The sequence below is a fragment of the Dendropsophus ebraccatus genome, chromosome 1 (assembly GCF_027789765.1).
Source record: "Dendropsophus ebraccatus isolate aDenEbr1 chromosome 1, aDenEbr1.pat, whole genome shotgun sequence".
In the NCBI taxonomy this organism is placed as follows: Eukaryota; Metazoa; Chordata; class Amphibia; order Anura; family Hylidae; genus Dendropsophus; species Dendropsophus ebraccatus.
Genome location: NC_091454.1, coordinates 74,652,110 through 74,666,089, shown reverse-complemented (window position 1 = coordinate 74,666,089; position 13,980 = coordinate 74,652,110). Strand labels below are relative to the sequence as shown.

Sequence of the window (13,980 nt, the reverse complement as noted above, 5' to 3'; positions counted from 1 at the left end):
ATAGGGGGGACCCTATGCTTTTTTTTATTTTAAATAAATAATTTTAAAAAAAACGCATAGGGTCCCCCCTATTTTTATAACCAGCCGGGTTAAAAACCAAACGACAGCAGCCTGGTAACACCAGGGTGGGAAGAGCCATTGGTTTAGGCCCTCCCCAGCCTAAATCTTACCAGCCTGATGCCGCCCGGTCCAGGAGCGCCAATTTTGACGCTCCGGGACCACTGGCACCCGGCTCTTCCCAGTACCCCTGGTGGCATTGGGTACTGGGGTAATAATGGGGGGTTAGTGTTAGCCATTTTATACCGGCTAACACTAGGCCCCGACTTAGTAATGGATTCCGTCTATTAGACGGCTTCCACTACTAAGTCTATAAAGTAAAGAAATAAAGACAAGACACAAGTAAAAAAAAAATTTTATTCAAATAAAAACACCCCCACACCCCTCATTGACCATTTTACTAAAAAAAAAACAACAAACAACCGCTGGTCATCGACGTAGTCTACGTAATCCGACGTAATCCACAGGATACCGATATCTGAAAAACAAAAAGGGAGAAACACACAAAAAACACACAAACAGGTGCACAACACCCATCATTGTGAGCGGTGTTGTGCTCCTTACAGTATGCAGCATCTTTACAGATCGCTGCTTACAGTCTGGCCCCCAAGGGGTTAAGGGAGGATGTATTGCATCCCCCTTAACCCCTTGGGGGCCAGACTGATGTCAGACTGCACCCATCCCAGCAAGGAAGGGGTTAAGTGACCCCCCTTCCTTACTGGGATGGGTGCAGTGCAAGGGAGGGGGTGGGGAGAGCTCTATACTCACCCCGATGTTGTCTCTTCGCTGGTCCGCAGCACAATAAAGTCACTGTGCTGTGGAACCGCTAATTATATGTGCGCTCAGCCGATCAGCTGAGCGCACATATAATTCTAAATGTTTCTTCTAATAATGCTATTGTGATAACATAATTAGAAGAAACATTTGATGTTTTAATTAAAGTAAAGTGATGATTAGTACAGAATGCTCTATTGCCGGCAATATGAATTAACGGCTTACTGGAGCTTCCTGTACTAATGAATATTTAATTAATAAAACACATTTTCATTGAAATAAAATCAGTTTCGTTGTTTAATAACTTAATTTAAACAAATCCATCATTGTGCAATTAAATATACTGTCAAAAAATAAATATAAATATACATTTATTTATATATATATATTTATTTTAACAGTATATTTAATTGCACAATGATGGATTTGTTAGAATTAAATTATTGAACAATGAAAGGGACTTTATTACAAAGAAAATGTGTTTTATTAATTTAATATATTAACTATTAGAGGCATCGGCATTCGGCATTATTGCCGGCTATTTTTGAAGTACTCCGTACGGACCGCCTGTCAATCCACGGCCGCATTTCCAGCCGCAAACAATGGTCTTGTTCATTTTTTACGGATCCGTTTACGATAGGGCCGTAGATTCATACATAGTGTGCACTGTGCAGCTGTATATCGTTTACTTTCCAGCGTACGCATGAATCGGAAAAATCCGGCCGATTATTTACCGCCCGCAATACAGCCGCACAGTTACAGAGTGTGAACCTAGCCTTAATCTATAATAATCAAACCAATTCCATTGCTCCAAATTAAATTCCAATTTAACCTCTTCCCAAGATTTAACTCCCGTTTTACCTTTTCTAATATCCTTAAAGTGGAACTGTCATTTCAGGGCCATTTTTTTTTAAAACATTAAATATCAACAGTACAAGCGATTTAAAGAAACTCTGTAATAGGTTTTATGTACTAAAAGAGTTTCCTTCTGGACTGAAAAAGCAATCTCCCAGCCTCCCCCCTCACATCAAATGAAGCAGGATTTCTGTGTCCATTATGTGGCTATGGAGAGGGGAGGGGCTGTTAGGAGTGACTGAGCACGGAGCAATCCTGCAGAGCACAACACCCTGCAATCTTCTCTCAGTAAGTTCATAGATAAGCACTGACCTTTCTGACACCTGAATTTAGCGTTTTAGGTGCCCAGAGAGTCTACAAACAGCTGACCTTCATGTCACCTCTTCCTGCTCCCTCATCTCCCTCTGCCCCTCCCCCCTTCATAGGCTTACAATGGAGAGAGCAGAGCCCGTCTTCACTGGCTTCTCTGTAATGAAGACGTGTTTGCCTGATAATGCACAGATAAGTACTCAGGGGGGGGGGGGGGGAGGCTGGGAGATTGCTTCTTAAGTACAGAAAGAGGCTTTTTTTGGCTGATGAAACCTATTACAGAGTTTCTTAAAATCGCTTATACTACTGATTTCTGCAATAAAAAAAAAATATGACAGTTACTCTTTAACTGTATTTATCCCTGCTATCTGCAACGAATTTAACATCCCTATTTTTACCACCTTCGGGATCTTACAATTACCCCAAATGGGCGCTAAATCAAGGACCCCCTCCAACTTCAAACACTTTTTTAATTCCATCCATGTTTTAACTAGAGTCTTAGTCATTATCATTTCCTGAAACACCCTTTCCTCTTGCCCCCCCCAAACTTATACAAATCACCAATTTACACTTATTACGGGAATGCTTCTAAAGTGCTTTTTTTCCTGCACTTACTACTGCATCAAGGCTTTACTTCCTGGATAACATGGTGATGTCACTTCCTGGATAAAATGGTGATGTCACAACCCGACTCCCAGAGCTGTGCGGGCTGTGGCTGCTGGAGAGGATGATGGCAGGGGGATGCTCAGTGTCCCTCCAGTGCCCTGTGTCCCTCAGTGTCCCTCTGCCATCATCCTCTCCAGCAGCCACAGCCCGCATTGCTCTGGGAGTCGGGTCGTGACATCACCATTTTATCCAGGAAGTGAAGCCTTGATGCAGTAGTAAGTGCAGGGAAAAAAAGCACTTTGGGAGAGATTTATCAAACAAGGTGTAAAGTGAAACTGGCTCTTTTTTCTGTCTGTGAGGAGTGAAAGATGGAATCTGATTGGTTGCTAGGGGCAACTGAGCCAGTTTCACTTTACACCATGATTGATAAATCTCCCCCTTTATGTGTATTTCCTGTAATAAGTGTATATTGGTGATTTGTATAACATTTGGGGGGCAATGCAAGACTTTAATAAAAATTTTCACTGGACTTCTCCTTTAAGTAATCTGGTTGACATTTACTACCTCCTACTGGTTCATGCTATTCACATTGTAAACTATTTATCACATTCACTAAAGACAATGAATGTTCCTAACATTTAACTGATGGTAATACAATTGTGCAACAATAACAAATTAATCCCTTGCAACAAGTCAACATGTAATCATTGTGAGAAACAGCAGAGGAATTATAATATGTGTGCTAAATGCCTGTTTGGATATGCCCACAGCTATCTGCCAAATAGATTAGTGTTTTTCAAAAACATTTGCAACATCACAGCACATTTTGACCATGATGCTATGGGTGGATACTGAAAGATTATGGTGTGTTAACATAAGTAACATGTTGCAAGTATAAAGATGAACAATATGTCCACATGTCACTTTTTGCTGTTTATTTTATGCATGGAATGTCAGATGTGCAGAAATTGAAACAAAGCGTGAACTAATAACATATCCTGCTGGCGCCCTGCAAGATTTTGCGTATTTGTTGCGTATTTGCTGCGTATCGCACCAGTAAATACGCTGCGTATACGGTGTGTGTGTTTATACCCTTAAGGAGCACTTAGGAAAACACGTTTGTCACCTCTGTGTATATATAATTAAACTATTTACTGAGGCTGATGATGATTTTACCCATCAATGTCAGACTGATACTGTCAATAAATCAATGACTGCCCACTGCTACTTTCTTAAGTAAACATTATATTTTTAACAAAGAAAATAGTTGAGTGAATTAAGTGAGATAATGGGTCTTTATTTGCTAATGAAGCTTCCAGGTAAATCCTCTAAAGTTCCTCCATAGTGCAGGTGCACATCTCATTTGTGCTGTGCATGTAAGTAAGGAATAGCTTGCAGTTATCCACTATACTCCCTCTAGCGACAGTTTCTGATAGCAAGTGTATTTTCTTTTATGTCAATGTCTATATAATTTTTAAAAAGTACCTCTCAATATAAATAACTATTGACATCATCAGGCATATCATTGATTGATTGCATTATTGATTGAGGCATTATTGATTGCACCTGATCATCACTGCCAAATGGCTAAATATCCAACTCTTATGCTGCGTTTACATGGAGCGATTATTGTTAGAATTTTCATGATAACGATCGGATTGTAACAATTACTGGCCTGTGTAAACTGTAGTACCGATCAAGCGCTGACTGATAAATCGTTGCTCGTTGTCTGTGAGCAAGTTTGAAAATCGTCGGTAATTGTCCACTGAACTTTCGTAAATCTGCTCATATGAACGGTCTTTTAGGGAATGTGCACACTATGGAATCCCAACGGAACACCTGCCGCGGATTCCACAGCTCGCACCCGCTCAGCTGACTCAGGCTTCTTTCTATGGTTTGCCAGATTCCACGCAAGGAATCAGTGGGTTCATTCTTAGGGCGGACAATGGAATCTGGCAACCCATAGAATGGAGTCTATGGGAGCAGCGGAGATGAGCGTGGCCGCCAGCAGGTGCAGGTTGTGGAAGCAGGGGCATGTGTTCCTTCGGGATTACGTAGTGTGCACATTCCCTCATGTTCCAGACTCTAATAAAGTGAATTAGTGCAATTTGATTGACAGCTGGAAAAAGACGCGTTCTGCCGCGCTTTCCCCCCAGCTGTATCTTGGAATTGCATTGGATTTCATTGGATTGGATGAGGGCAAGTTGAGCATGCTGGAGTCCGATTGTTCGCCATTTCATTACTGGTGGCTAAAGAAGTTGCATGTGGCCCTAGGGAGTCCTGGAAAACATGGCTATATTCTATGGCCTATGGCTGTATCCAGGTCTTCCTGGCAGTCCTCGGGCTGCATCCAACTTTAGCCTCCAGTAATCAAATTCCGAATGATTGGTCTCCAGCATGATCTAATTATAACTATTGAGATACAGCATCAGTATAAACAATAGAATGAGTTGTGTGAAATTTTATGTATTACAGATATCACTCAATAATTCAATTAGTAGTGTAAGTACAGGCTGATTATTGTCTGGCAGGAATACAGCGATCAACCAATGAAGTGAAATTTCTCATTCGTCAGCTGATTGCATATTTATGTGCAGTCATTTAGATCAATGCCAGTCACTGGCACATCTTCTCGTGTCAACAGTAATGTGCGGGCAACTATGATAATGTTAATAAGTTACATGAATGGAACTGGGTAGCGCTGGCCAGTGTAAATGTATTAATGTGTAAAGTGCCATATAGAATATTTTGAGTGAAACTTTTTCATCTACATCTCCTAACAGCATTGTGCCAGTAGAGTGACAGTACAGTGTTTCAGATGATATATGTCCACTGTTTACCCCTCATTGTCCCCTTGCTACCTGTAAATGCATTATGCTAAATTAATCAACATTATCCTGATACCTGCATGCCTCAGAATAGAAGAGTGGGATCCATGTGACATGACAATGTGGCAGCCCACCTGCTGGGCCAGGCTACTTTATGAGGTCCCCACATCCCTTGTGCCCACCTACTTCTCCCTTATAACTACCTTGCACATCACTCAGATTTCATTCACCTACCCTTTTCTGCTTGACAATCTATCTTAGCTTGTTACCTGCTTTGTTCTACACAGCCTTCCACCTTTCCCTAACTATTTCTATGTTTTTATGCTTTTTTTTAGCTCTGTTGTAGCCTAGGCTGAATCCCTTAACAGAGCATATATCTTTCTTTGGACACTCACCAGCTGTGAGGCTATTCCACCTGCTGTCACATTGTGACAATAACATCCTTTCTGCTCCTTGCCAGTCTTTGAGAGGACTCTGTGTACTTTGGTGTTTTCTTTTTCCTTTATTCAGTTACTAAGTGCAATTTTGATTTGCATATACCAGTTCAGAGGTAGCCTGGAGCCAGCCCAAGTGTACAATCACTGCTAGCTTGTTCTACCTTCCTTTCCTTGTGGTCATTCACATTGAGCCACAGCATCATAGTGACTATGGCTACTCCAGGTGACATTGGTTCTTTTACAGTATGGGACTATGTTGTTTTTGCCCTTATGCTGCTCATCTCTGCTGTCATAGGCATTTACTATGCATTTGCTGGTGGTGGACAGAAAACCTCTAAAGAATTCCTAATGGGAGGCAGGAGCATGACTGCAGTACCAGTGGCTCTCTCCCTTACTGCTAGCTTCATGTCTGCTGTCACAGTGCTGGGTACCCCAGCAGAGGTATACAGATATGGTGCCATGTTCAGTATTTTCGCTATAACTTACACCCTTGTTGTCGTCATCTCATCTGAAATATACCTGCCGGTGTTCTACAGGTTGGGCATCACCAGCACCTATGAGGTAAGTACAATTCTATATGTTTACAAAGCTGTACGGTTCTTAAATAGTCTAATACATGTATAATATGGATCTTTTTATATATTTGCTTAAATATTTCACAGTTTATAATGTTACTGTCACTTATTAGAATTTTTTACATGTCACACAGATTTCAAAAGTTTTGATCAGTAGGGGTTCCAATGCCAAGTATAACAGGGAGAAGCCAATGGCAGGGCACTTCACTTCTCTGCTCAATTTGGCTCAGCTTCTGCCAGCGCTGTCTAGCTATCCTTGAGGTCTTATTACTGAGAATCTGACTGATCAAAACTTTTGACTTGTCTTTGTGACATTTCAAAAGTTTTTTTTTTTAGCTTAAAGTAAAGCCTTAAAGGGGTTCTCTGGTGTTATGTAATGCAGAATCAACATATAAAGAATTGTTATGCAGCTTCTGTGCTTCAATTCCATGACATATATCTATCAGTGAATGGAGATCCTTGTTTAAAATTGGTGACAGAAAATATGTTTATTAATAATCCCAGATGTTGTATTGCTAGGAATGTATTCTGTCTATGCAATACTCTGTTAGTTCATTGATAATCATACACATAATAGTAATCCATATACCGATTTATTCTGCTGGGTGTATTGTGCTCACAAAGTATTGGTGAGTCCAAATGTTAGCTGGGAGCCAAAAAGGAAATGTAAAACATCATACCTACAATTGATTTTATTTATGGTGTTCCTTCCAAAATGCAGTATACAGTAGCTAGTCACCTATTTTTTTTTTTTACCTTCCATAAACCACAACAGGTTTTAAAAAAAACTATGTGTAAATATATGTGCATTTTTGTGACTCTTCAAATCCTATAAATCATTGAATTAGCGGTTCAAAGAATCACATGACTCGATTCTAAGTTTTACACATATTTTCTTCTTATCATTTTTTTGCCCTGGAAAAAAAATCACACAAAAAACACATTTTATTTTATACTCCATGACGCAGCTTTTATGATATTTTTCTGTATTACCATATGTATTTTGTGTCATCCTTCCACCTGCATTTTTCTCATTAGTCATGTCATTCTATACTGATTTCTTTTAACGCAATTAAGAGAAAAAAGGCCAGGAAAAAGTGCGCACACATATACACATGCATTTTTCTAGATGTTTGTTTTTATGTTGTAGAGGTTAATGGGAAGAAAAAAAACACCACAAACTAGACTAAAAAACGCCATAGCTGCAGCATTCTGTTGTTTTGAAAAAACCCGCCTTTAAGGCTATGTTCACACAAAGCCTTTTTTTGACCATTTTGCAGCTGTTTTTTTACGGGCGTCATTTTGGAGCCAAACATGACAATTTTATGCAAATGACGGCAATAATCTGCATAAACTGGTAGCGTTTTCTGCCAAAATGACGACCATCCAAAGAAACCGCCACAAAACAGCCAAAAAAGGCTTGTTGTGGAAACATAGCCTTACCATGCTTAAAACTTCTTTTACTTACACTTACACTATTTTACACTGTGTAAAATATTTATAAATACCACTGATAATATATTAAGGCTATGTTCACATACAGTAACATAATACAGCCTAATTTTGAATAAAAAAGCCGTGTTTTTTTTTCCCTATCTGTTAACACACTTACTGTCGTTTTGTGGCCTTCTTTTTAGACATCCATCTTTTGATAATTAGGGCCGCAAATAGCGTAATTAATTATCGAAAGACTGCTATCTTCTGCCATCCAAAAATGCGGCTGCAAAACGAGTGTGAACATATCCTTCTAATGATATGCCTGAAAAACATATCTCTTATAAAGATGAATCATCAGTAGACAATGAAGTGTACTTAGTTGTAGTTAAAAGTTAAAGAAGCTTCTCAAGGAGCAGGTTAAATATTGTTTCAGGTAGCTATAAAAATTAAACATTGCTACCTCTAGCATTTCAGTGACTATAACCATGCTATATACTTAAAGTAATCTTAGTTAAATATGTGTACATTTGTTAAGTATAACTAAAATGCGCTATACTTTTTCTGTATGTCATATTTAAAGTGGCCCTGTCACTTGAAAAAAATGTTTTGACCTTTTCTGGAGACATGTCAATTCTAAGCGTTCTAGCTAGGGGACCATGTGGCTGAGCACCTTACTCCTTGGCTGACTGTGAGCTTTATCTCCCTGCATTTCGCGGTCTCCATAGACCTACTGTAAAGTAGAGACCATCTCCTGTAGCCAAAGCTGTCGTTCTAATGTGTATGGGGCCATCCCGAACAACCAACAGATGATGTTGGTGGTGATAGGGGTCGACCTGCGATGCCCTGGCCCCTGGGGGCCACTTCCGCAGTGCTGGTGTTATGAGCGGGTAATGACCGGGGCAGCTGCAGGGGTTATACTTGTCACGGTATAGGCCTGAGGGCAGCACAGCTGCAGGGCCGGTCTGAGGAATCTGCGGGTGATGATGGGCATGCGATTCTTCGCTGCACTTAGTCAGGGCACCAGTTAGTAGACACCAATGCCAGGGTTCAGTAACAGCGGTTTTATTATAGATGAGGTAACTAGTAGCAACAGTTCTGTCCGGATGCAACCGGGTATATAGCAGGCTTTGACAAATAAGGCAGGAGTGGTGCTGCATAGGCTGTGAGAATACGTGCCGGATGATGGGAGTAGGAGTATGAGAGGAATAGCGTTGCTGGGTGGATTAGCTTGAGAATAATACTTGCTGTGAATCCTTGCAGCGATGAGGAGAGATAACAGAATGACACCCAGATGAGAGAGAAGACTCCGGACACTTGAGCAGGAAGATACAGCCGAAGACTGGTATATAGCAGCAGACTTAGTCACTCTTCTGTGGGAGAGGATAGAACCACACAACCTCCTTGCTTGGAAGCAGGGGGAAGACTCACTTGTTAGGAGGAAGTGGGAGGTCACATGGTTGCCCTGGCCAGAGCTAGTCGGCCATTGGAGGAACCATGGTTACAGGTCACGTGATCAACAGCCTTGCATACCACTGTACAATGTAATAATACACAGGAATACATAAGAATACACATGAGAATGCACATTACCAGAGAATACTAGGGGAAAACCAGCAGCAGTTGCAGTGCAAACACTTACCAGAACAGGCATTGACACAACAATAGAAATGGCCATAATAGGAGTAGTAGTCTGCATGTTCTGGGACACTGCATACCTCCCTAGCAAATTTGAGCCGACCTCGGCGAATCTAGAAGGCAGCAAAGATGAATAGACTGGACAATCAAACAACAGGAATGAATGATGAGAGTGAGTGTGATGAGGTGTGTGTGTTTCCCACGCCCAAGGCACAGGTGAGAAGAGAGAGAGAATGAGAAACCCTAGTGGCAGGACTTCACCTAGGGGTGCCTAACGTACTCTGGCGACCAGGTAGCTAGTGCGTGAACCATCTGACGTGTAAGCCAGGACAACTTAACTGCTGGCGGGGGACCCTCCATATTCCAGCCAGTTAGACAGTAGGTTTTCTGTTAAATGTGTTACCCTACTGGAAAAGAGAACGTGAAGACCTGTGTACTACCTTGGCGTGTCTGAGTAGTGTCTTGGATACCTGGAAGAGAAAAGAACAAAATAATAAAAGCAAACATACATGGGGAGCTCCCTTTCATACCACTCAATCACACACACAAGCACTCCACAGGCCAAACACACGAAAAGGTATCAAAGGTGCGATATGTATGGACCAGTGTGAAGGTTAGGTATGACTATGTGTGATAACTACTGTGTTGGGACAAGACAGAGGCGAACAAATACTGGAAACAAAAAGAAGGGAAACACAAGGGACAACAAATACTGCGAGGTCTTGAGGAGAACTGGCTCACATGAATCTGAATGAAAATCGGAGAAAAATCTGAATGAAAATCTGAGAGAAATCTGAATGAAAATCTGAGAAAAATCTGCATACGAACTGGCTCAACTAAATCTTTCCAGCTATAGAGATAATATAGACAATAATGAGACTGGATGAGAAAATACACTCCTACATAAACTGGACTTTCTCTGAGGTATATGTGTAAACTGACTTCTCTTACTCAGAGGAGGAGCTATCTGTCTTAGACACTGGAAAATATACTGTTTTACAAAAGAGGCGCTCTACCCTGAGGCAATCTATGTAACCTTGTGCTTACTCAGAGGAGGAAATACAAAGACTTCGATAACACTGAAATGCCATAGTAGAAAAAAAAAATGCAATAATGAAATAAGTGCAATAATACCCTGTGTGGAACACACAATCACAGGAAAGTGGATTAGGAAGGAATGGGTTAAGTGTCTCTGTTAGGTAGAGTCTCTTTTAGGCAATTAGACATCGTCCATGTAAAAGGCTCTGGGACAGGCACTAGAGAACCTTTTGTTATTGCAAGTGTCCATCAGCTCATGGCTGGTTAGTACAGGGAACTTGGTCAGGAGGACCAGGCACGAACCTTGAACGTTGCAGGAACTGGAATGGTGAAACAGCACACAAAAAAAACACAGTCATAGAACTCAGCCCTTGGGAGGACATTTAACAGAAATGTCCTGGAGGACCCCAAGTGGCACCCCTCTTTTTCTCCCAGGGATAATACCGGGAGGAAGCCGGAGCAGGAGCATCATCTGCTGCGGTTGTGACCACGAGGCTAGGGGTCACGGTGGTCACAGGAGAGACAGTAGGGGCTACTGTGGTCACAGGAGAGACAGTAGGGGCCACATGGTAGGTAGCGGTGGTGGTCGCAGCTTTAGCCACGGCAGTGGTAGGGGAAGTCACCGTAGTAGCCATGGTGAGGGGGGCTTTAGCCACCGGAGGTAGCAAGGTTAGGGCCTGCTTGATCTCATCCGCCAACTTCTTGATAACCGGGTCGTCCCCAAACACCCACTGAGGCAGGGATGGTGACTCGGGCCCGGGGAGCCTCCAGGGACTGGCGTAGCCGGTGGCCTTAAAGTTATCCCCCTGGCTAGAGGCAGGAAGAGGGGCGCCCGGAACCCCGGTACTCACGGATCCATCGTTTTCTGGCGAGGTCGATCCTCCTGTGGAGAAGGCAACCTCGGGAGTGCTGGAGCAACGAGATCCCGGTGAGACGCTGGCGATGGAGACAGGCTCTTCCTCCGGACCGTTGGAGACTGGTGTAGAGCCCCAACTGATATCGCTGTCGGAGGGTGGCGGCATTAGCAGGCACGCAGGATTGAGCAGAGGCAGACTCTCAGGCAGTGTAGGCATCACAAGCGCTGGGGCTGCAGGCAGGTGCTCTTCATAGGCCGCCATCTTGCGTTCCACTGGCCGGAACTTGTAGCAGGAAGGGGAGGAGCGCCAGGCTGGAGGATCAGGCTCCAAAGTCTGCCCAGCAACAATGACGTCAGTGGAAGCGGCCGGCCAATCAGGAGAGACATAGTCATTATCAATGGCGCCAAGCAATTCCCGCTTCTCGGCCGCATGGCAGTTAACCCCCTCGTCACTGGGGGATGGCGCAGGTAGAAATAACAGCAAGAAGCGGCCATTTTGTGTACAGTCCCAGCCGTGCAGCGACTCAGTTATCAGAACTCCCATGGCAATTTTAGCACAGTCTCTGGAGACGATATTAAACTGTAGATCTGGTACACCGCGTGGCGGGTAGATCCTGTTCGTGACGCCAAAAATGCGATGCCCTGGCCCCTGGGGGCCACTTCCGCAGTGCTGGTGTTATGAGCGGGTAATGACCGGGGCAGCTGCAGGGGTTATACTTGTCACGGTATAGGCCTGAGGGCAGCACAGCTGCAGGGCCGGTCTGAGGAATCTGCGGGTGATGATGGGCATGCGATTCTTCGCTGCACTTAGTCAGGGCACCAGTTAGTAGACACCAATGCCAGGGTTCAGTAACAGCGGTTTTATTATAGATGAGGTAACTAGTAGCAACAGTTCTGTCCGGATGCAACCGGGTATATAGCAGGCTTTGACAAATAAGGCAGGAGTGGTGCTGCATAGGCTGTGAGAATACGTGCCGGATGATGGGAGTAGGAGTATGAGAGGAATAGCGTTGCTGGGTGGATTAGCTTGAGAATAATACTTGCTGTGAATCCTTGCAGCGATGAGGAGAGATAACAGAATGACACCCAGATGAGAGAGAAGACTCCGGACACTTGAGCAGGAAGATACAGCCGAAGACTGGTATATAGCAGCAGACTTAGTCACTCTTCTGTGGGAGAGGATAGAACCACACAACCTCCTTGCTTGGAAGCAGGGGGAAGACTCACTTGTTAGGAGGAAGTGGGAGGTCACATGGTTGCCCTGGCCAGAGCTAGTCGGCCATTGGAGGAACCATGGTTACAGGTCACGTGATCAACAGCCTTGCATACCACTGTACAATGTAATAATACACAGGAATACATGAGAATACACATGAGAATGCACATTACCAGAGAATACTAGGGGAAAACCAGCAGCAGTTGCAGTGCAAACACTTACCAGAACAGGCATTGACACAACAATAGAAATGGCCATAATAGGAGTAGTAGTCTGCATGTTCTGGGACACTGCAGACCATGATGGAAAAAATTACAGCCGACCCCTTTGTTCAGAGAGAGATAAGCTGCAGCAAGAGCACTCTCGCTGCAGCTTACCCCTCCCCACAAAGAACATAGGAACGCTCAGCCGGATGATCGTTTATTCATTAACAACGAGTTCTAGTGATCAGTGAAGGAGGAGGAACACATATCAAAAGTTTTAGCTTTTTGCATGTACCAGTTCCATTTAAATTAGAAATAATTTTGGATATTTTGAGTAACTTGTATGTAATAACGATATCTATATTCATGTTTTTCACAGTACCTTGAGCTCAGATTCAACAAAACTGTACGACTTATTGGGACAGCTTTGTTCATCATTCAAACGGTATGTAATGTCTAAAGGGTACCTAAATATAGTTCTGGCTTGAAGAACATTTCATATTTTAAATCGACATAAAAAGAAGCAACTTTGCAGATATTAAGATGTACTTGCCTTGCATGGCATTACTTTCACCCATAGCTGCTTCACTGGACACTGACCTTGCTGTATAAAAAGTGATAATAAGTGAACTGGGAATGTGCCACCAAAGGAACTCTTTTAAATCCAGTTTTTAATTTAAACATATGGGGGAGATTTATTAAACTGGTGTAGTAGAATTGTCTTAGTTGCCCCTAACATCCAATCAGATCCCACCTTTAATTTTTCAAAGAATCTTTACACCAGTTTGATAAATCTCCCCCATGTGTTTTACTGATCTGTAGCGATCACTTTTATTATGCCCCTCATTATCACCACATACAGGCAGGGTCAGGTAAATGCTCTGTAGACGTTTTTGTCATACAGCTTCCAGAAACCCAGACTGTGTCCCTGATTTTCATTAAATTACATACCTTAGCCCCCCCCCATTATTCTATATCCACTAACATTATATTACACACTGTGCCATCTGAAATTCATTATATAGCTCCCATTACAAGTTTTTTTTAGAATTGCAGAAGTTAATAATAAAATTCATTATGATATACTAGGTGTTTCTTAAATTTATTAAAATATACACCACATCCCCTGAAATGTATTATAATATGCACTATGC

The 13,980-nt window shown here is 42.6% G+C and overlaps 1 protein-coding gene across 2 annotated transcripts in view; it reads left to right on the top strand.

Moving 5' to 3' along the window:
* Window positions 1-6,025: 6,025 nt before the first annotated feature.
* LOC138794508 (sodium-coupled monocarboxylate transporter 1) overlaps window positions 6,026-13,980 on the top strand; it is a 34,742-nt gene continuing 26,787 nt past the window's right edge. For both annotated transcript variants that reach the window (XM_069973183.1, XM_069973173.1), the window contains exons 1-2: window positions 6,026-6,427; window positions 13,206-13,271. In XM_069973183.1, the coding sequence (XP_069829284.1) occupies window positions 6,077-6,427; window positions 13,206-13,271 (417 nt within the window). In that variant the 5' untranslated portion in view covers window positions 6,026-6,076. The remainder of the gene's footprint in view (window positions 6,428-13,205; window positions 13,272-13,980) is intronic.